General features: G+C 47.5%; 2 protein-coding genes across 2 annotated transcripts; one reads left to right on the forward strand and one right to left on the reverse strand.

The window, feature by feature from the left end:
* The first annotated feature begins 6804 nt into the window (after nucleotides 1-6804).
* Nucleotides 6805-18835, forward strand: cog2 (component of oligomeric golgi complex 2). The gene is made up of 18 exons (XM_084456934.1): nucleotides 6805-6939; nucleotides 7651-7812; nucleotides 8007-8072; nucleotides 9640-9720; nucleotides 9886-9989; nucleotides 10193-10301; nucleotides 10624-10803; nucleotides 11693-11817; nucleotides 12635-12761; nucleotides 13017-13156; nucleotides 14436-14497; nucleotides 15313-15464; nucleotides 15634-15819; nucleotides 16178-16250; nucleotides 16416-16558; nucleotides 17284-17423; nucleotides 17724-17904; nucleotides 18210-18835. Exons 1-18 carry the CDS (start codon nucleotides 6883-6885, stop codon nucleotides 18315-18317), a joined length of 2196 nt encoding a protein of 731 aa, XP_084313060.1. The 5' UTR covers nucleotides 6805-6882; the 3' UTR covers nucleotides 18318-18835.
* A 479-nt stretch (nucleotides 18836-19314) lies between these two features.
* agt (angiotensinogen) lies at nucleotides 19315-23432 on the reverse strand. The gene is made up of 5 exons (XM_084456945.1): nucleotides 23282-23432; nucleotides 21465-22289; nucleotides 20837-21128; nucleotides 20213-20369; nucleotides 19315-20006 (listed from the first exon to the last, which is right to left on the reverse strand). The coding sequence occupies exons 2-5, from the start codon at nucleotides 22252-22254 to the stop codon at nucleotides 19830-19832; spliced, it is 1416 nt and encodes a 471-aa protein (XP_084313071.1). The 5' UTR covers nucleotides 22255-22289; nucleotides 23282-23432; the 3' UTR covers nucleotides 19315-19829.
* Nucleotides 23433-23859: the final 427 nt, after the last annotated feature.

Consider the following 23859-nt stretch of genomic DNA (forward strand, 5'->3'; position numbering starts at 1 on the left):
GCACATTCCAATAAATCATTACTATTCGTATCCGTCTTCACAGTTCTGAGCCGAAACGGTTTCATCTAAGTGGAATAGCAAAACCACAATCTTGAGGAATTTTGAGGTACAATTAGACTAGTAGCAGTAATGCCTCGTTCCTTTAAAGACTTCAAATCAACCCCCGAGGCATGAAGCCAAACTCCTCTGGACTGATCATGTCAAGCTCTTCGAGTGATTCATCTCAATCAGGCTGTCAGGCTCTGAGGATATAATAGGCCTGTTTCCATCATGCCAACTAGCTATTTTGCGTTTCATTTTATACGACCTTTTATGTGTTGCACTTTGTCTTGATGCTTTTAATGTCTCATGTAAAGTACTTTGAATTGCTTTGTTGCTGAAAAGTGCTCTACAAATAAACTTGCTTTTCCTTGCCTTCTAGGAGTTTCTCAACCCTGTTTCTGACATACAGATGAAGACAGTATACTGTGGTCTCTGACGATTGTTGACTCCTGCTAGGAGCGGTGTAGAAGACAGACCGTCGGAGGAGTCAGCCCTGACTGAACCCAGCCCGGTTCTGGACTGAACCCAGCCCTGTTCTGGACTGAACCCAGCCCGGTTCTGGACTGAACCCTGCCCTGTTCTGGACTGAACCCTGCCCTGTTCTGGACTGAACCCAGCCCGGTTCTGGACTGAACCCTGCTCTGTTCTGGACTGAACCCAGCCCTGTTCTGGACTGAACCCTGCCCGTTCTGGACTGAACCCAGCCCGGTTCTGGACTGAACCCAGCCCGGTTCTGGACTGAGCCCAGCGCCTCTGACCCAGATTAACACCAAACAGACGTCGCCATGACGACCCTCCTCACTCCGGCTTCTTGGCCGTTTTCTGTCTGTGAAATTATTCCACCTGTCAGGCTCAGCTGGGCTGTGAGAATGCTGTCCACACACACATGCGCACGCACACACACACACACACACACACACACACACACACACAGGCACTCACGCCCACACACAGCCACACATATCAGACTCCCACAGACACACACACACACACAGGCGCCCACACACAGCCACACACATCAGACAGACCCCCCCCCCCACCCCACCCCCCCCACACACACACTAAAACAGACATACTGTATCTGCTAAGCAGCGAGAATGCTGTCGACACGCAAGCTCACAGACAGAGAGAAATAGATCTGTTGACTGGGTGCTGGAGCCAAGGTGGATGTCTCTCTGCTTCCATCTCCAGGAAGGGGGGGTGGTTCTGATGAGACAAACGCAGACAGCTGGAGAGGATAAGCCCAGGGGGTTAGGGATATGCCAATACCGTTTTTGTTTTCATTGCCATTACCGCTGTATGCCAGCAAGCTGTTCCACGGCTCGAAACGGCCAATCAAACGATGAAACACGCCCACAATGAGTCAATGACCGAGAGAGGTAAGTCATCCAAAACAATGAACCGAAGAGGGTATTTTGTTTGCTTTGATACTGTCACGACACGACAGACCTTCCCACACGTTTTCATGACTTCATGGTATCAGATCAACGGTACCGGACAGGGAGAGCATTCCCTCTCACGGAGAACCAGCCAGAGGACTTCAGAGCCAGTATAATAGTTTTGCTTTTTTCATTCGTTTTTATTTTTTATATCGTTTTAACTTTTTCTTTTCAATTTCAGTTTAGTTTAAATTAGTTTTTAAAGATTTGCTAGTTAAGTCTAGTTTTTATTTTTTGAAAATACTTCGTTTCTAGTTGAGTTTTTATTAGTTTCACTGTTGGTTTTAGTCTTTTTTCTTCCTCGCAAGCCTCGTGAGACCATCCTGACCTCGTGAGCTCACGTTGTTTCACTCCGTGTGAAACAAACCATCTGGTGCATGTCAGGATACTTCTGCGCAGTGACAGAGCTAAAAAAAAAAAAAAGAATAGATTTCCTATCCACCCAAAATACTAGGCTTATGTATGAAATGAAAAAGATTAAAACTAAGGACATTTCTATAATTTTTGTTTATTTTAGTTAGTTTTGTAAACACAAAACACAGTTTAGTTAGTTATAGTTTTTTTTGTAAAGCCTAGTTTTTATTTTTATTTCAGTTAAAGGTGCTCTGTTTGATTTACTGCATTTTTTGTAAAAAAAATAAATAAAAAATCCCAAAAGAAATCCTATACATGCAATAAATAGGTCCAGGGGAGTCATAACTATCTGTACAGAAAATATAACCAACGGTGTAGTGCCTGTGGAGCAAATGCAGAATTTATTTTTATTATGAGCTAAGCCGGCCCGGCGCTGAGCCCCACCCCCTGAACGGCACCTTATGGAGTGAAAACGCCCACTTCTTTTTATCCGATACGCTGCACCACTGCCCCATCTAGTGGCCGAAAAAAATCTAACTGAGCACCTTTAACTAAAATGTTTTTTCACACCTAGTTTTCGTTTTTTCAGTTTCCGTTAACTATAGTAACCTTGGTAACTAGGGGTGGTAGTGAAAGGGAGCAGCAGTGATTTGTCTAGTAGTTATAAACAGATCTATCAGTAGGCTTGTTTATTGGTGTCCACTTAAGAGCCATCAAGCACACTAGTGCACAGCTGCTAGCTGTAGTGCACAACTAAGTGCGACCTGAAAGAGCTCTATCAAGAGTGTACAGGCTTTGTCTCAATTCATGTTGGTGAATTACTGAACACAAAAGCAAGGCTCACAATAGGACCACTTTCTGTGAGTGTGATGGTGTATGTGTGCGTGTGAGCATGCATGCTTGTGAGTGTGTGTGTGTGTGACAGAGAGAGATACATACACACATCTCCGTATTTTAGTATCTTTAACTACATTTTTTGTCATTTTTTCTTTTTTGTGAGTTTTTGCTTTGGCAATGTACACGTTTGTTTCTCATGTCAATAAAGCCCTTTGAATTGAATTGAATTGAATTGAGTTGAATTGAATTGAGAGAGAGGGAGAGAGAGAGACTAGTACTGAGAGACTAGGGAGTGTCAGAGAGCAGTGCTTTCCCTTCATGGAGGATTAATGGACACACAGGGGAGGGTGTGAGCTGTGTGTGTTTGTGGCCGCTTTAATAAACTTGAATGCCTTCCTGACCTCTGAGAAAATTAGACTTGCCTAGGAAGGACAAGGACACCTTCGCCCACGTGTGAGCAACAGAGGAGGGTGTAGAGAAAAGGGAAAAGGAGTCAGATTGAAGAGCAGAGTTGATAAGGAGTGAAGGAAAGGGGACAGAGGTGTATAATGCAAAAGGAGAGAAAAAAAGATTCGCTTTCATTCCCAAGACAGAGTGCAGGAGAGAACGGTAAAGAAGGTGAACCAGACTGAAAGGTCAGACACAGATTGAAAGAGAGAAAGGTAAAGAAATTGAGAGGCCATGAAGAATTTTTTTTTTTCCACAGCTGAAAATTGGTTTTGACTGGTTCAGCTGAGGACCTTAGCAAGCTCAAGCTCCTGTAGGTAAACGGATAGCATGGTTAAGAGTACTACAGTACTACAGTACAAACACAGTCATCGTTTTAAGTACTTCAAGTACTATACTGTACTTAGCTAGACAAACTCAAACTTGTAACCGTTGTTATACGGTAGCAGTACGCTGTGTGCTCTTTTTTTTACCTATCAGAATAACGACAACAGTAGCAAACTATAAACTATAAGCAATATAGTGGTAGCTATGCTGCTTTGTAACTGTCAGTATAGCGATAGCTACATCATGCTGTATCAGCGGTAGTTCCTGCAAACAGCCCACACGCAGCTTTGGAATCAGGGCCAGAACGCTTCTCACACGCAACATCCCACTCGACTGATGTATCTGGGCCTTCTCTGGGGACGTGAAATGGGTCGGCTCTATAAAGCCGTTAACACCACACATACTCCGTGTTGTTTTTGTTGGTGTTGTTGTTGTGAAGAGCTGACTGTGCACATCCGGCCGCCGTTGAACATAATATGGTCATAATCTACCTTATCTAAGTGCAAATAATATTGATTATTATCTCACAAGAGTCTCAGGCTCCATAGCTACAAACACCACACATAGATAACGGAGTGCGTGCGTTTGTGTGTGTGTGTGTGTGTGTGTGTGTGTGTTGGGGGGGGGGGGGGGTTCAATGTAATGCAGTTCATCTGAGATATACCATATCAGTCTGTGCATTTTTTCAGAAAATCTAAATCAAAAATCAATTAAATATACGTGGGCTGTATAAAGAACACAGAGAGCTGGTGTTGTGTGAAGATGTGTGACAGCTGGATCCCCATCAATGCCTCTCCTCCTCGCCTATTTACATATTGTAAATGGTTCTCGGAGTTCTAGTGTTGTCAAAAGCCGTCTCAGGGACCTTTTCAAATGTCAGGTCCCATCAGGCACTGCGACAGGTCTTTCAAGGAAAAAAACAACTCGGAGAGCGAATAAAAGACAGCTTATCGTGCGCGTTCGAGCCTCTCTGTCTCGCAGCTCAATAATACGTCTTCAGTTTCATAGAATTGTAAACACAGAGAAGAGGCTAGCTCAAATTTTCACACCATACCCTCTCAAAATGTCACTTTTTATGACAGGGTATTCCAGCGCTGGTGCATTAAAGAGCATGACGACTTTCTGTGGCTTTCCAACGCTGTACTACACTTCCCCTCTCTCCTCCCGTTCAGCAAACGGCACAAGCTTTCTCTTCATCTTGTCTGCCTGGGAGACACTTTTGATACCTGGCAGTTTACTGGTTCCCTGTATCAGCAGAATACATCCTCCTGACACAACTCCATGTCAGCTGGACTGTAATAGGGCTCTGCGATGGCACAAACCAATCCCTTCCTCCTCCTCCTCCTCCTCCTCCTCCTCTCTCCCTGGCTCCAACTCATCCCTGAGATGCCAGGAGTGAGTTAGAAAGAAAAATATAGTTTGACACACCCACCCACCCACGCACACACACACACACACACACACACACACACACACACACACACACACACTCTCTCTCTCTCTCTCTCTCTCCCTCTCTCTCTCTCACTCTCTCTCTCTCCATTACAGCACCAGTACACTACAAAAGCTCAGCCCAGCTCACTATACGGCAGCCCTGGCCATGACATCACCAGTACACTACAAAAGCTCAGCCCAGCTCACTATACGGCAGCCCTGGCCATGACATCAATAAAGGCGCAGCAGTCAGAGTGGCAGCAGTGGCTCCAAAACAATGCTGACGGTGGCCTTTCCCTGCCCCTGCCAGAGCCCCGGCAGTCAGGAGCCCCACGGGGTACAGATGGCGCTTTGTCTGAGTGCTCCAACACACACACACACACACACACACACATACACACACACACACACGTAGACACACACATACACACACACACACACACACACACATAGACACACACACACACACACACACACACACAAACACACACACACACACACATAGACACACACACACACACACAACTGTAGGATGCAACTGGACTACCTCTAGTGATTCCTAATCCTCTATACTATGGTTTAATAGCAGAGGGTGAGAGCGCTGTGGTTTCGGAGTGAGGAAGGAAGGGTGTATACTCGCACGCTGCCCATATCTGTACAGTATCAGTATGTCGGCTCAGCCTCCACACAGATGAACCGCTGTGCGTGAGGCCAGCTACTTCCGTAGTTGAGTCCTCTGGGTATCGCCCGCCCCAAATCGTATGTCGTTCACCCAAGTGATTTCTGACTCGTGTAAAATTGACACTTTGTAGTAGATTTGGTTTAAAAAATAATAATAATAATTTAAGTATAGTTGCCTCAGAATGCCCTGTCCTGTACTGTACCAAACACACATCATAGGCTTCACCATAACTCGTCTCTCAGCCCTGGTTATTCTCACAGTTGATAACAATTACAGCCTAATTTAGATGGGAATGACACCGTCATTAGTGTGAATGGAGATAGAGCTTACTCATAACCTCCTTGGCAGTACAGTGCAGAGCTGTTCACCATCTGGAATGCTATTAGCCAGCTCAGTGTATGATGATACACCACCTGTGTTGCTGAAGTGAAGACAGTAGACGTCTCTAGGGATTATATTAGCATCGATGCTGCTGGAGCTCTTGTCAGTCCCAGTATCTTGTTGCTGTATGCTGCTGTAGCCTAGGCTACTGTTGCAGCATGTTGATTATTTTGGGGTCGCGCTAAAATAAAGGTTAAATAAATAAATAAATAAATAAATAAATACACGTGAAATAAATAGCTAAATAAAATCGAACTGGTACCTGGCTGTACTCATAACCTGAGGCTGTGAGATCAGAGAAAAAGAAGGTTGTCTGCCTTTCAACCTCGACAAGTTACCTCACTTGCTATCGTATCGAATCACTTCTACTGTATGTGTGGTAAAAAATGTATTTTGTGACTCCATGAAAAGCTGAAATAGGCTGTAAATATATGGAAGAATGGCTTGCCTGCATTGCACTATCCTAATCGGACAGTCATACTGTACCGATGTTGCCACCGTAGCATGAGTTTAAATTTCCGCATGAGTTATTAGATGAATGTCTGAGTGCGTCTTCTTACCTCCAAACTTGACTGACTCGCCCTTCGGTTGTTGTAGCCATTTCAAATACTCTTTGAGGAACTATGGACACTTTTGAATGAAATAAATGAAAATAAAAGGTAATGCGTTTACTCTATTAGTATTTTCAACGGATCATGCATGGAAACATATGAATATATCGGTCTGTTTCTCGCTCATCCACCTCACCTCTTGCGGCGCGTTCCCCCAGGCGCCCAGTAGGGGGCGCAGTCTCTCGACATTCAGCTCTTGTCTTCCTCGTTGGTGTCAGAACCCTGCCATGTTTGCGGAAGTGTCTTTTCTCTTTTCTCAGCTAGATAATCTCCTTCCCTGTCCATCATTCATGTAATTCATATCGAGAAAGTCTCGTCTGAAAACAACATGAATCTTCCGAAGGGACCGGATTCTTTGTGTTTCGATAAGGACGTGTTTATGAAGGTAACGTTAGGAAGGTGACTTTTACAACTGTACTAGCCAGCTAGCTATCTGGCTAACACCAGTCACTTGTCGTCATTTACTGTGATATAGAAATCCCCTTGGTCTATACTAGCTACATCAGACAGCTTTAGATCAGTCAGTCTCTGTTAGCTAGTTGGATATTTAGCTAGTGGTGGTGGCTACCTAATATAATATATATAATAATATAATATATAACTGTGATATAGAAATCCCCTTGGTCTATACTAGCTACATCAGACTCTGCTTTTTTCACCCCTTGACAGCTTTAGATCAGTCAGTCTCTGTTAGCTAGTTTGATGTTTAGCTAGTGGTGGTGGCTACCTAATATAATAATAATATATAATAATATATAACTGTGATATAGAAATCCCCTTGGTCTATACTAGCTACATCAGACTGCTTTTTTCACCCCTTGACAGCTTTAGATCAGTCAGTCTCTGTTAGCTAGTTTGATATTTAGCTAGTGGTGGTGGCTACCTAATATAATAATAATATATAATAATATATAACTGTGATATAGCAATCCCCTTGGTCTATACTAGCTACATCAGACTCTGCTTTTTTCACCCCTTGACAGCTTTAGATCAGTCAGTCTCTGTTAGCTAGTTTGATATTTAGCTAGTGGTGGTGGCTACCTAATATAATATATATAATAATATATAATCTAATCCTTGGTTCTCTATCTGTCAGGATGACTTCGACGTGGACCAGTTCGTGGCGGACTGTAGGAAGCATGTCCAGCTCGAGGAGATGCGCGAGGACCTGGAGCTGTACTACAAGCTCCTCAAAACCGCAATGGTGGAGCTCATCAACAAAGATTATGCCGACTTCGTCAACCTCTCCACCAACCTGGTGAGTTCACATCCCCTGCAGGTGGATGATAGTGGAGGTGGTGGTGGTGATGATGATGATGGGTGGGGGTGAGGGTGATGACATTTCATCTTGGTCTTGAAGTGAGTTGTTTCGTGTCAGAGGATGGAGAGGAGTTGAGAGTAGTCTGATGTGACCTACTGAGAGTTGGCTGTCGCTGTGTGTTTTTGTCTCAGGTTGGAATGGACAAAGCCCTGAACCAGCTGTCCGTGCCACTGGGACAGCTCAGAGAGGAGGTTCTGGTATGTGCTCCTCTCCACTATCTCCCCTGGTGTGTGTGTGTGTGTGTGTGTGTGTGTGTGTGTGTGCGCGTGTGTGTGTGTGTGTGTGCACGCGCGTGCGTGCTTGTGTGTGTGTGTTTTATGAGAGGCGGAGTGGAGGGAATCGCTGGTATGCCAATCAGATGCAAATCCTGTATTTACAATGAAAAACAAACCAATCAGAGTTTACATACGCCACAAAACTGCCTAAGCCATAAATTCAATATTGACAGTGAGGGGAAAGAGCAAGGGACTGATATCATCACTGAATACACGGCCAGGCTGGACCTAATCGGCTCATCTCCCTTGCCTCTGGCTATGAAGCTGGAGGCTATTGGACACGTGGCGCTGTGCAAAGTACAACACCTTTTTCCAAACGTTCATATACCAAGGAAACTCCTGCGTGATCTAAACAGCAAGACTGTACAGCGAGTGAGAGAGCGGTTTGGCCTGAGCACTCACACAACCTGTGATGTCATACTCCGCAGCCAATGAGAGGGAGGATTAGGGGTACCGGACTTTGAATGGATATATATATATATATACGTATCTACAGGCCTCTCCCATTTACTGAACATGCTTAACAGTGACGACATGACAGTTAGCCAGAGCCTCACTTCTCCTCGACCTAGAACCACGTAAAGTTCCCCGAGCGAGTGACCTAACCTCCGGTTTCCTCGGTTTAAAAAGAAATACCCTAACGGTTAATTGGATACCAACGCCGCCGGCTTCAGCGTGAACTCTGACTGGCCGGATCTGAACGACCTCAGCAACTGGACTGATGTCTCCCTACAATGGATACGTGCCGACGCTGAGATGGTGAATGTGTCGGTGATCACTGACCCGACTGTTACTGTGAGCGCAACAGTGAGGCGCGACGGAGCATCACGTGCACTCCCCCATTACAGCCGCGCACGTGCACTCCCCATCACAGGTGCGCACGTCCACTCCCCATCACAGGCGCGCACGTGCACCTCCTGGCGCTGAAAGAGCAGCGGCGGTGTTGGACGAAACAACTTAAGTACCAGCTGCTGGTACAAGCCATTATGCATTTGGCAGCCTGGGCCATGTTCATAAATTAGCAGTCATAAGCCTGAGGATTATGGCCTGAAGATTATTGACCAAGTGTGAAGCAAAGCAGACTGTAAAATATTGCTCAATCTCCTCCATTATTGGCAGCCGCTGCATTTGGAGGAGAAGATGTTTTCTGTACCCATAACTCCCCTGGTGTCAGTGGTATTTTCTGTATGTTTACTGTACATCATTATTATGTATATTGTACTGTCAAGATACATGTATGTGTGTGTATGTATGTGCATGTAAGCATATTGTGTTCATCCTAGAAGCTTGCTTGTATCTGTGAAATGTGACACATGTTAAATGACCCAACAACATGACAGCAATGGAATTATATTTGGGCCCCTGAAATGTATTTTGAAAATGCGGACCTAAATAAAGAATTCAAGTGTGTGTGTGTGTGTGTGTGTGCATGCGTGTGTGTGCGCGCGTGCACCTGCCTGCTCTTAATGTCCCCTCTCCCCTGTTGCAGAGTCTGAGGTCATCGGTCAGCGAGGTGATCCAGGCCATAGACAACCAGCTGTCTAAACAGGATGACCTACAGAAAAAAAAGGTTAGTGGGCCCACCTGGTTTACTGAGCTTCAGGAAACAACGCACAGCCATGCACAGGCACAGCACGCCATCGTCTGTATGAGGTGGACAAGTCCGCATCGACGGGTAAAGACCATCCAGAATCGCCTGTGCCAGGCCGTCACTTTTCCTCTCTCTTTGAGCTAGGTGTGTGTTCTGAGGCTCATCCAAGTGGTTCGATCTGTGGAGAAGATTGAGAAAATCCTCCATTCCCAGAACTCCAAAGACTCGACGTCCCTGGAGATCGACAGGTAGAGTGGTGCAGCTACCGTTACTGAACACTAGGGGGCGATAAAACACACGGGACAGCCGCACACATCTTGGGGTGTTCAGATGAGGGCTGTCTGTCAGTGTGTGTTACTTGTGGTTAATAATATAGTGTGTGTGTGTGTGTGTGTGTGTGTGTGTGTGTGTGTGTGTGTGTGTGTGTGTGTGTGTGTGTGTGTGTGTGTAGCCCACTGCTGGCAGGTCAAATACTGGAGAGGATTGCCACAGAGTTCAACCAGCTGCAGTTCCACGCGGTGCAGAGTAAAGGCATGCCTCTGCTGGACAAAGTCAGACCTGTGAGTCTACTGCTGGTCTACCGGCAGACCCACACACACACTAGACGGCTGGAGAGTTAGTCAACAGCAAATATACATTACGCAGCTTTAAATGGTTGAGAATAATGAGTATATTGAAGAAAACAATTGAAATATCCTCTGTTTTCGTGCGTGTGTGTGTGTGTGTGTATGTATGTGTGCGCCTGACTGTGTATCTGTGCATCTGATTGGTGTGTGTGTGTGTGTTTGTCCCGTGTGTGTCTGTCTGTGCGTCTGTGTGTGTGTGTGTGTGTGTGTGTGTGTGTGTGTGTGTGTGCGTGTGCGTGCGTGTGTGTCCTCACAGCGGATAGCGGGCATCACCTCCATGCTGCAGCAGTCTCTGGAGGGACTGCTGATCCAGGGCCTCCAGACCTCAAACGTGGACATCGTCCGCCACTGCCTGAGGACCTACGCCACCATAGACAAGACCCGGGACGCCGAGGCGCTGGTGGGACAGGTCCTGGTCAAGCCCTACATGGACGAGGTACGTAGGCGCCTCCATCACCCTCGCATTCACACGCCACACATCCGAATCCTGCTGTGATAGTATATTATGATCACTGCTATCATCGTGATCTTGAGCTTAATCATTGGATCATCGCCTTCAGGTTGAGTCTTAACGATCGCACACTCAACATAGAGGAGTAGGTGGAGGCTCAGATGTCTCTACTCCGGGGCGCCCCCGTAGCTCACTGGGTAAGGCGCGCCCCATATGAAGGCTAGTCCTTCGCGCGGCGGACCCAGGTTCGATTCCTGGCTCGGGTCCTGTGCAGCATGTCCTCCCCTCTCTCTCTCTCCCACGTTTCCTGTCTCTCTCAACTGTCCTGTCCCATTAAAAGCTGAAAAGCCCTAAAAAAAATATCTTACAAAAAAAAAAGATGTCTCTACTCCGGTCCTTGGTCCTCGTCTCTTCTCCCCACCTCCTCCAATCACATTGAGTGTATGCTAACCCCACCTCCTCCAATCACATTGAGTGTATGCTAACGCAGTGTATCCACTCCTGTCCATTGTGGTTATGTTTGTAGCTTGTCAAAATGAATCACTCACCAGGTAGAGAGGGTCAGCTGCTAGAGAGGGGCCGGGTACTCGTGTTTCATTTCATTTCAAAGCTTTATTTATACTCGTAAAGCACGGAGGTTTCCCTCATTTACAGCGTCGACGAGTTCACACGAATACACAAATAACAGAATAAATACAATACACAATAATAATAATTAAAAAACAGTTACAGGTCGAAGTACAAATGTCAAGAGCCATGGGTTTAAACTCTGATTGAAGGAAGTACCTCAGGCTTTAGAGTCTGTTATAGAGTATTCCATGTAAACACACGTGTCACACGGCGTCCCCCCCCCACCCCTCTGCGTGTGGTCCAGGTGGTGGTGGAGAAGCTGGTGCGGTCCAGCCCCGGAGGGCTGCAGCAGATGTTCTCCAAGCTGCTGGACTTCGTGCCTCATCACTGCAGGCTGCTGCGTGAGGTGACCGGAGGAGCCATATCCAGGTACGGGTCCAGGCTAGGGTAGCTTAGCGTTTATCATTCGTTTGTTAGCATCGTTTTCACTTTTTGTTTTGAGTTTAGTTTGAATTCATTTTAGATGGATAGCTCTTTATTTATCTCCAGGGGAAAATTTCAGTTTCGCAGCAGATTAAGAGAGTAATAAAATATGCAGAATAAGAATACATAATGAATAGAGGATAAATAGGGTGGACACGGTATTCAAATGACTAACAAAATACTGCTACTCACACTATATTAAAAACAGTTAATGAAGGAAGTCTGTTTTTAAAGCAGGTTTGCTAGTTTAGTTTAGTTATTTATTAGTTTCAGTATTAGATGTAGTTTTTTTCTTCTGCGCTAGCCTCGTGAGACCATCCTGATCTCGTGAGCTCATGTGGTTTCACCACTCCGTGTGAAACAAACCATCTGGCGCATGTCAGGTTACTGCTGAGGGGGGGAACCACAGTTATGGTGACGCTAGCGATGGTGGTCAGGGGCTCGCGCCGCCCTCTCTCCCCAGGCGGACGTCCCTGAGGGTCAGCCGGCCTACGCTGCCTCTGTGCGCGTCTCCATTAGTGAAGTCACATCTGTCTGCCTGTCTGCCTGTCTGCCTGCCTGTCTGCCTGCCTGTCTGTCTGTCTGTCTGTCTGTCTGTCTGTCTGTCTGTCTGTCTGTCTGCCTGCCTGTCTGCCTGCCTGCCTGTCTGTCTGTCTGTCTGTCTGTCTGTCTGCCTGCCTGCCTGTCTGTCTGTCTGTCTGCCTGTCTGCGTGCCTGTGTGTGTGTGTGTGTGTGCGCGTGCGCGCCGTCCTCTCCTCCCCAGTGACAAGGCAGACATCGTGCCCGGCTATGACTTCCTGGTGAACTCTGTGTGGCCGGAGATCATCAGAGCAGTGGAGGAGAGGATCTCTTTCCTGTTCAGCCCAGGAAACCCCGACACGTTCTACGAGGTACGGGAACGTCTCTTAACATGTCTACTGTACCGGACGAATGCTTTATTGCTTCTTCCCTCGCGATCTAAGCATCAACTAAACACTCTTATAGCCTACTGTGTAACACATTTTGTGTGTGTGTGTGTGTGTGTGTGTGTGTGTGTGTGTGTGTGTGTGTGTGTGTGTGTGTGTGTGTGTGCGCGTGTGTGCGCGTGTGCGTGCTTGTGTGTGTGTGTGTGTGTGTGTGTGTTGTATACATGTGTGTGTCCACAGCGGTACTCTATGAGCATGGAGTTTGTGCGGCGGTTCGAGCGTCAGTGTGGCTCCCAGGCCAGCGTGAGGAGACTTAGAGCTCACTCCTCCTACCTCAGCTTCCACAGCAAGTGGAACCTGCCCGTCTACTTCCAGCTACGGTCAGTGAGACGGCGCGGCCCAGTCCCAAACCGAGCCCTACACCCTTCACTCTAGACCCTAGACATTAGACACCTTAAGCCTCGGATACACTAGAAGACTTTGACAATCTTAACAGATTATGAACTGACTGGGAGTATACACTAGACCACTGGCTTCTGATGATTTTTGTATGACAACTGAAAAACTGGGTATCGCACATTTAACGACTGGACCAGGTGGTGACGAGTTTACACTACACGATTGCGTCCAGAATCTGCTAAAAAAATATCAAACATGTTTGATATGCTCCGACTCGGATCGGGAGAAGTCTGTTCTCATCATCCACTTGCCGATTTAAATCTGTACCCCTCATACACTTACAGATTTCAGAAATTGCCACTCCGACTACCCCCAACTAGTGCAGACTGCTGCCGACTAGGACAGACTCGGCAGGATTGTGAATCGTGTCTAAAATCGGGCATAATATCTTGTAGTGTATGCTCATCTTTAGACCCATTGATTAGACACCTTAGACCCACTGGCCCACATAGATTATAGCTGATGTTGATTTTGAAGTCCACCCCTCCCCTTCCTGTGTTCCTGCAATAGTGACCCAAGAGACGAGAGCAGGATGTGAGCTCTGTTGTGTTTGTTTAAGCGACGTCGAGCGCATATGAGTGACGCTTGTCCCGTGCCAGAGCTGCTGTGAAACTGATCAAGGCCAACAGGGCCCCGTTCCATTACTGTTCACATGCGTGTCCACTCCCTCCCTTCATCCGAGGAATCACTAATGGGATACGACTGGCTTTATAATAGCTGTGCAGGAGAGCACATGCTTTTACCTAGCGTATCCAGTCATGTTAATCATAGATGACCTCTAGAAGGCATTGATACGGGCCTTGAGTTCCTGTTCTGTATTGATCCCTGTGGAGTCGGTGGGGGGGCAGGTCAGTCTGTCCTCTGTGTGCTCGCTTCGTCTGCACACTCACACAAACGCATACATTTCTCAATATGTTCACACAGCACAATATGTTCACCGCACACAACGTTGCGTACTCCTGTTCCGGTTTTGCTAAATGTTTTTCAATTGAATTTCAATTTCAAAAGGCTGTGTGTGTGCGTGTGTGCGTGTGCGTGTGTGTGTGTGGTGAACTGTTATTACGGGTATGGATCAGTGTATATATATATATATATATATATATATATATATATATATGTATATATATATTCTCTCCCCCTTTCTTTCTATGTATGAAATGCACTGTATAAATAAAGTTTGAAATTGGACTCTTGTCTCAGGTACAAGGAGATCGCTGGGAGTCTGGAGAACGCCATTACTGACGGGCTGGAGGCGGCACCAGGTGAGAACCAAGGCTATCATAGTTTTGCTTTTCTCATTAGTTTTTCTTTTTATATCATTTTAACTTTTTCTTTTCAATTTCAGTTTAGTTTTAATTAGTTTTTAAAGCAGATTTGCTAGTTAAGTCTAGTTTTTATTTTATTTGAAATACTTCGTTTCTAGTTGAGTTTTTATTAGTTTCACTGTTGGTTTTAGTCTTTTTTTCTTCCTCGCTAGCCTCGTGAGACCATCCTGATCTCGTGAGCTCACGTTGTTTCACTCTGTTTGAAACAAACCATCAGGACCACGTCAGGTTACTTCTGCGCAGGGCCACAGCCCACAGATAAAGAAAAAAGAAAGAAAGGAGAATAGATTTCCTATCCACCCAAAATACTAGGCTTATGTATGAAATGAAAAAGACTAAAACGAAGGAAATTTTCTCTATAATTTTAGTTTATTTTTGTTAGTTTTGTAAACACACAACACAGTGTTAGTTAATTATCGTTTTTTTTGTAAACGCCTAGTTTTTATTTTTATTTTAGTTAACTAAAATGTTTTTTCACGCCTCAACGTCGTTTTTTGTTAGTTTTCTTTAACTATAATAACCTTGGTGAGTAGTACTGAGGAGAAACACACCGTGTCTCCCCGTGCCTGACTGAGCCGGTGTCAGGTCCTGTTTGGTATTCCTGAATGGCCGTCTTCCTCGCGGTCAATCGATGAGTCTGTGTCACTGATTGTGTTATGTAGTGTTGTATCAGTCCATTAACGGATGTCTTGATCTAATCTCCTTTCCTCAAACACGAACGCACACACACACACACACACACACACACACAGTGGGAAGCTCCTACCACCTGCAGGTGTCGGAGGTTCTGTGGTCCAGCCTGGTCAGGTGCTGGTCAGACCGGATCTACCTGCCCCCCCTGGCGCACCGCTTCTGGAAGCTCACCCTGCAGCTCCTCTCACGCTACGCCAAGTTCGTCATGGAGGTAAATGTCACAAACCTGGCAACCCGCACCCTCATTCTAACCCGCAAATCCCCATCCAACCTGGCAGCCAAAAGCAATGCACTGAGTTATGGAAAGTTGACTCAGAAGAGTTGTTACTCTTACTGTACTTTGCGACCATGACCGCCATTCCTGTGTTCCCGCCTGATAGGTGCTGACTAAAACCCCGCCCTCTGAGATCAGTAAAGACCTGGCGAGGCCGCTGCCTAGCTCCGCCTCCTCCACGTCAAGCCGCACCTCCCAGGACGATGCGGGCAGCGAGAGCGGAAGCCCCGCCTCCCTCTCCATTAAACAGCTGGTCTACATCTCCTCCGACGTGGAGAAGCTTCAGGAACAGGTATGACGGTCCAATCAGAAATGAGGATAATGATACTTATCCTGCTTAACGGGTACGGTCCAATCAGAACTATTAATATTGAGACGAAGAAGAGGTGCAGTCCTATTAGAACTACCGATACTGATACACCTGGGCCAGAGCCAATTCAGTGGCAGAATTCAGAAGAGAACCCTAACTTGTGTTCTTCTGTATACAAACGAACATCATTAACGCTTAGTCTGTCTGTCTGTCTGTCTGTCTGTCTGTCTGTCTGTCTGTCTGTCTGTCTGTCTGTCTGTCTGTCTGTCTGTCTGTCTGTCTGTCTCTGTCTGTCTGTCTGTCTGTCTGTCTCTCTGTCTGTCTGTCTCTGTCCTGTTAGATCCCAGTTCTATCGGAGATGATCAGACAGAGACTAGAGGCCATCAGCTTCAAGAACATCGTGATCGTTGAAGGTACACCGACACGTCCCTCACCGGTAACAAAGGCTATTTCGCCTGCGGCCTCCGAAGTCCCTGTTGTCCCTGTCTACCTGTTAGACCCCCCACAGATGTACCGTGTTCCTCCATACCTGTCCAGCAGTCTGACCCATGCCCCGCCCTCCCCTCCCCCCTCCCCAGAGGCGCTAGGGGACTCCCAGGCCGCTCTGTCCGGCTGCCTCCCCAGTCTGGACAGCAGGATGACCCAGCATCTGACCGACCGGTGCTGCCGCTTCCTCAAGAGCGCCGCCGAGGTGCCCCGGCTCTACCGCAGGACCAACAAGGTGAGGGGGCGGCCCTGCGGACATTCACCACGCACACACACACACACACACACACACACACGTACACACACACATACATACACACACACACACGTACACACACACACACATACATACACACACACACACACGTACACACACACATACATACACACACATACACGCGTACACACACACATACACACACACGTACACACGTACACACAAACACGTACACACACACACACACACATACACACACACACGCACACACACACACACGTACACACACACATACATACACACACATACACGCGTACACACACACATACACACACACACACGTACACACGTACACACACACACGTGTACACACACACACACACACACACACAGACCTACACATACACACATACACACACACACACACACACACACAGACCTACACATACACACATACACAGACCAAACACACACACAGACACACACGCACATACACACGCACATACACACACACACACACACACACACAGACCTACACATACACACACACACACACATATACACATACACACGCACACATACTGTACACACACACATACTCACACACACACATACGCACATACACACGCACATACACACGCACACACACACACTTACACACACACACGTCGCTCTCACAGAATCCATGCAAGATGCACTCACACACCGCGCCTGAAACAGTCTCCTACTTCCTGTGCGGACAGGAAGTGCCGAGCCGTGCGTCGGCGTACATGGACAACGCGCTGCGTCCGCTTCACCAGCTGCTGTGTGACTCCAAAGACTTGGTCAAGCCCTCTGTGGCCCAGGGCTGGCTACGGGTCACCCTGTCTGACTGCACACACAGGTATGAGAGCAGGCTGTACAACACACACGCACACACACACTCACACTCACACTCACACACACACACACACACACACACACACACACACACACACACACACACCATACACCATACCCAGGTGTTATACCTAGAAGTGTATGTATGCGTGACGGTGTGTGCGTGTGCATGCGCGTGTGCATGTGTGCGCGTGCGTGTGTGTGCGTGTGTGTGCGTGTGTGTGTGTGTTGTGTATGCGTGACGGTGTGTGTGTGTGCGTGTGTGCGTGCGTGTGTGTATGTGTGCGTGCGTACGTGCCTGCAGGTACTTTGAGACCATCTCGGACGTCCTGAGCTCGGTGAAGAAGATGGAGGAGAGCCTGAAGCGTTTGAAGCAGGCGAGGAAGACGGCCACCACCAGCTCCGCTGCCGCCAACGGAGGACCCACCGACGACGGCAAGATCCGCTCGCAGCTAGCGCTGGACGTAGAGTACCTCGGGGAACAGGTATACCTACACACACACTCACACACACACACACACACACACACACACACACACACTGACTGACTGACTGACTGACTGACAAGGAAGTTACCATTTGTAACATTTGGAAAAATAATTCCTCAATATACCTATTTGTATTTACATTTATATTTTAACATTATTGTGACTTCCCACGCTAATAAAGCCCTTTAAATTGAAATTACGCACGCGCACACACACACAAACGCACGCACACACACACACACACACACCTCAGGGTGGAAGTAAAGCGGCCTCTGACCAGTGCTGCTGTGTCCCTGTCTCAGATCCAGAAGATGGGTCTCCGGCCTGAGGAGATCACCATGTTCTCTACTCTACTGGAGCTGGTCCAGGGAGCCAGGGAACTGGCCTCAACAGAACCCACCGGACCCTAACCCTCCTGAACCCTGCTCTGCTCCACTCCGGATCTACTGTAACCCTCTAGATCCCTGCTGGTCTTGAAGGACTTTAACCCACCCCTGGGGTGCGTCTCAACAGTCTAAAGTAGCTTCCTTTCCTCAGCCCCTCTCTTTCATACTGCCTTGACGTGAGTCAAGCCTGGTCCGGGCAAGGTGGCAGCAGCATGCCGGAGACTTTAGTTTTGCACGTGTCCGCTTACGTCAGAGCAGTAGGAATGAGGGAAAGCGCACGAGGGGAGTGAATAGCTGTAGAGTATTGAGACAGCCCCGGTGTATCTGTGACTGTACAAGCCATTGGGGAAGGACACTACAGGGAGGGATACGGTCTGGGGGACTCATGTTTAGAGAGGGCTTGGGAAGGGGGCCCACAGGGACATTTTAGGATGTATTAAGAGGGAGTGGTTTTTTAAAACACGGGTGAGTTTTTGCCCTCAACGTCTTTCTGTTTGAAGCAGATGAATCCGGTCTGCCTTGCCTGCCTGCTTGTCTGTCTGTCGGCCTGTCTGTAGGGGGGGGGGGGGGTGGTCTGTGTGGTCAGGGATTCTGTGTGGTCACACTAAAGAGAGACTGTGGAAAACATTATGTAACCAACACACGTAAAGCCCATCGTTCTGCTCTGTACTTCTCTGGTGAAGGATAAAGTTATACAGGTGGTGAATGATGAAGATATTGTACATTGTAATTAATTAAAAGATTGAAATTGTAATATTATGATGACCTTGATAGTAAAAGCTTTGGATACAAGATGCATAGTGCGTTTGTGAGTGTTGATGTGAACGGTTCAAATGTTCGGCTGAGAAAACATGACCCGGAGTTCAGTGACCTCAGGTACACAAGTAGGGACAGAAGTCCACCTGGATTCTAGACATGTAGAAGAGGTGGTTTGGAGACCGACTGAGTATAGAGAAGCCGTATTGATGATGGTGTTGAGAGAACAACAGAAAAGAAATACTACTGTTTGAATCTCCAAAGGTCTGAGAAAAAAAGTTGTTTTATTCAAGCAATCGCAAACCACAACAAACAAAATAGAAATATACACATTGAGACATTTCAATAATCCCATTGCAAGAACCCTGTCTACCTTCAGTACATCATACAGTAATCTGTAACAATATTGTAACACATTAGATCTAGTCTGGGATTATATCGTAGTGCGTTGTGTTTCTCTGTTTCTACACTAACTGGTCCCACAATGCCCTGCTACATTTTGAATACTCTTGAAATACATTCCTCCTTCAATACTTCCTCAATCTTCTCCACTCACCGGTAGATCATGTCGGAACTTTATTTCAAGAACCTACTCCATCTAGATGGTCTGTAGACCTGCAACTATTAACACATCCTCGATAAACTATCCGCTATTCACAATCCTTACAATCCTAACTGACCAGTTGTTGAACATAGAGTTTGGGCTGACAGTTTGTTGATAGTTTGGGCATCTAGGCTCCCTCCCCAGACAGGAAGTCCTGGTGATGTGTCCAGAAGGTTCTAGAGCGTAGGGTTGGTGACCTTTCCCAGCATGAGGATGGCGTTGGAGTCGCCCTCGAAGATGGAGAAGAAGAACGGCCTGTTCACGGTCAGCGGCGTGGGAACGCCCTCTTCCTCCATCCTGTCCTGAGACTCCGCCCCTTCCTCTGACATCTCAAACACTACCTTGTTGTACCACTGGAGACATTGACGAGAACAATCTACTTTCATACAGGGTTTATTATCATGTATTATCATGTAAAGTGTATGATATGTTTCTCACAGAATACAGTGGACCGTGTCTTTTTCATCTCATATTAGGCCTAATATTCAGCTTCCTCATTCCCCTTTGAGAACAGTGATTGATCGGACCTCACCTGAACCCTCTTCCAGAGTGACCTCACCTTATCTATGCTGAAGGGCTTCTTATTGCTGAGTCGTTCGAACTCTGCCTCTGAGCCCAGCAGAAGCTTCCCATCCTGTTTTAGCATGTCGGTTAGCAGGGCGCGCAGGTCAGTCAAGGCCGTCATGGAGAACTTGGGCAGAGACAGCTCCAGGAGTCTGGACGGGGAACACACACACACACACACACACACACACACACACACACACACACACACACACACACACACACACACACACACACACACAGGTCAAGACTATCCACGTCTCACCTCCAGTCCTGCTTCAGACCTGGCTATCTACTCCGCATAGACAGCTCACCATTGACTCGCTAGAGTGTCACATCGTAGTCGAGCAAAGTGTCTCGTGTGATCATAGAGTTAGGGTATAATATATATAACTTAGGGTTAAGGAACAGTGGCTGTTCTTGTAATAGCTACGCCATGAGACAAAAACCCTGGCTGAGGTATTGAAGACTCAGCAGAACTGCTCTACGAGTGTGTGTCCGTGACTGCATTTTTACGAGTGCGTTTTCTGTGTTCCGAGACGAGGCTTTTCATGGCACTTTGGTACGTTGCCTGTCGCAGTCAAAGGAGATAACGGGCTCATGCTCTCTAAGGGCTCACCCTTCCTTGAGGTGCCGGTACCAGGTTGAGAGGACATCGGTGCTCTGCTGTTCCTTGATGTCGTTGAGTTCCTTGATGTCGTTGAGGCTGGTTCCTTCGTGGGGCAGAACCAGCAGCATGTAGGTGCGCTTGCTGAGCGCCAGCTTCAGCACCGTGCAGCGTCGGCCCTCGTCGTTCAGGTAGAGATACCGGCCCGTGTGGGTCATTAGGGGCACCGAGATGGTCGTCTTCTCGTCCAGATGGAACTCCTGCATGGAGGTCTTCTCTGGCTGGAAGGCTGTCCTCCAGTTGCCTGGGAGAAAAAGAGACAAAAACAGGTACACGAGGTCTGTCATGGGGTAATAGTAACTGAGTAATGAGGGGAATCAGTATTATTGAGCAATAATTATTGAGCAATAATAATATGAATATAGTATATATTAATATTACTATTATTGATTTATTGAGCCACTTGTGTGATGAGAAAACTTGGTTACTTGAGACGTAAAACTACCTCCCCAAATCATTGTCAAGGCTCACTGGGCTAAACCTATTAGAGATGTGCAAACTAGGCTCGAACCCGAGATTCTTGATTTAAATAAAATTTAAAACAGCCCTGTGTGTAAAAAGCTTGTGTGAATATGCTGACCTTTGAACTGTACAGAACTGACAAACAGCAGGTCGGTATCTGGGCCCAGGCCTTTGAACAGGTCCTTCACTCTGCCCTCGGACGTCTTCTCCATGAAGCTGTTGACCTGCGCCTCGGCTTCCTGCGCCTTCGAGAAGTCCACCGCCCTGATGAAGGACGCGTCGGAGATGTCCTGGGTGCTGCGGACAAAGTCCCCCGCTATGCCTGCGTCATGGCGGACGAAGGCCCAGACGCGGGTGTCGATCTCGTCCGTGGGCCCGTCCACCAGGGAGTTGATGCTCTGGAGCGTCCTCAGCACCTGGTGTCCGTCCACTAGAGAGACGCAGTCTACTCTGTCCTTGTCCCTATATAGCCCCAGTAGTTTCAAGTAGGGGATGGCTGTCCTCCTGGATGCTCCGAGGTAGAAGGTGACCAGGGAGCCGTAGGTGTTGACGGGGGAGAGCAGAGTGTTGGCGCCCTTCTGTTGGTTGCTCAGGTGGATGTACATCCTGAGCCCCAGCGTGTTGAGCAGCACGGCCAGAACCGACGTCCGCTGGGTGACGTTCTGTCTCAGGCTGTCGGAGTCGCCCGAGTCCCTGCTGTCGGGCTCCAGGCTGCCGTCATCCAGAGGGATGAGGGCGACCGTCTCCAGGGGTTTGGTCTCCTGCGTCTGGATGGCCACGCAGCTGACGTTCGGCAAGGCGAACAAATGGAAGGGATGGACGTACACGCGGTTTGCCAGGCCTGTCCGGGAGCAGGACAGCACCAGGAGGAGGAAGAGGACGAGGAGAGGGGGAGACATTCTACCCATGGTTACCTTCCTCGGTCGGGAGTCTTCGAACGTTTCTGTGGAGAGACGGTTAGAAGTGTTAGAGAACTTTCATTCAGGCGTCTGAGGCTCGCTCCGGTCGACCGTCTTTGTCATGGAGGGTTTCCATCTCCTCTCATGATTGGCTGAGAGGGACCCTTAGCGGAGGGCTGGCGGGCAGTGATTGATGCGGGAGTCTTTGTCTGTCCTCTGGCTTGACGGACGGTCAATAGGAGTGGGTCTCTCTGCAGCTAAAGAGGTCACTGTGTCAAAGAGGAAACTAACAATCCAGAGACGGCAAACTGACCACAGGGAAACGGAACTCTAAACACCCAAATTAGTTTACCCATTAAACACACCAATGGATATATACATCCTTTATTACTATTAGTTGTTATGAACAGCGAAATAGTGGTCTATATTCAGTGCTGTGTAGCCTACTGTACTACTATGCTACTACAAGCACACTATACTGAAGCAACTGAAAAGTAGCCGAGGCAATGGTAGGCTACTGACTCTCTCCATATGTGTGTTGGTTAGATAAACACAGACCATGAGACCATGTACTTTATTCTTTGTGTTGGATCTCCACCAAGAGACTCCACTCCTGAAGGCCCAGAACAAACACCATACACACACACACACACACACACACACGCACACACACACGCACACGCACACAGATCCATATTATGGGGAAATTATTTTTTACACTCCGAGTTTGAATTAATTTCGAATTACTTCTCATTGTGGTTGTCTGCCATCTGTTCCATGATCTCAGTTCACTCTCAACTCAGTCCGAGGAAGTCGATCATTTTTGTAAATTTTTTTAAAGTATTTAATAAAATAAAATTAAGGAGACATCAACCAAACCACCTCTAGAGACAAGACATAATATTCAATGTTTGTTTATGTAAAAATCTCATAGTTCCTCACAGAAGCATATCATCTACTTCAGACCAGTGAATCTCTGTGCTTCTATCACAGTCCCATTGAGAGTGGAAGTAGAACGTAGAGTGTTCTCTCCTACCTTGTTCTTGTTCTCTGCTTTGCTGCTGGCTGCTGCTGATGCTGTGGGTTCTGGGCGGTTCTGAGGTCCACGGCGCTCGACTGGCTGTTTTAATCAAAGCCTCTGCTGGTGAGCAGCTTTGCTTTAGCTAATCAGTAACCAGAGCATTGATGTCAGAGGGTCCTCACTGATGATCTCATGGGGGCTTTCATCGTGTGTGTGTGTGTGTGTGTGTGTGTGTGTGTGTGCGTGTGTGTGTGTGTGTGTGTGGACAGATAAATGGGTCAGAGTGAAGCCCACCCACCATGTGTCCTTGTGTCTAGTGTGTGTTTAGGGGGAGTCAGGGGGATGGATGGGGACAAGGGAGGAGAGGAGAGAGGAAAAAGGTTTGGGGGGAGAGGGGGGGTACTGAAGGAGTCAAGGTGGAGGGGAGTTGGAGAGGAGTCAGTGGCGGGAGAATTGAATGAAGGTGGGGGGGAGGGTCTAGAGGTTGAGCGGGGGGAGAGGGGGGGGTGTGGCCTGGGGGTGATAGATGGCTGACGACAAGGTTCACTTTCACAATAGGAAGCTGGGAAATGCCAGAGCTTTGTTGTTGTTCT

Source organism: Borostomias antarcticus (assembly GCF_949987555.1).
Source record: "Borostomias antarcticus genome assembly, chromosome: 2".
NCBI lineage: Eukaryota > Metazoa > Chordata > Actinopteri > Stomiiformes > Stomiidae > Borostomias > Borostomias antarcticus.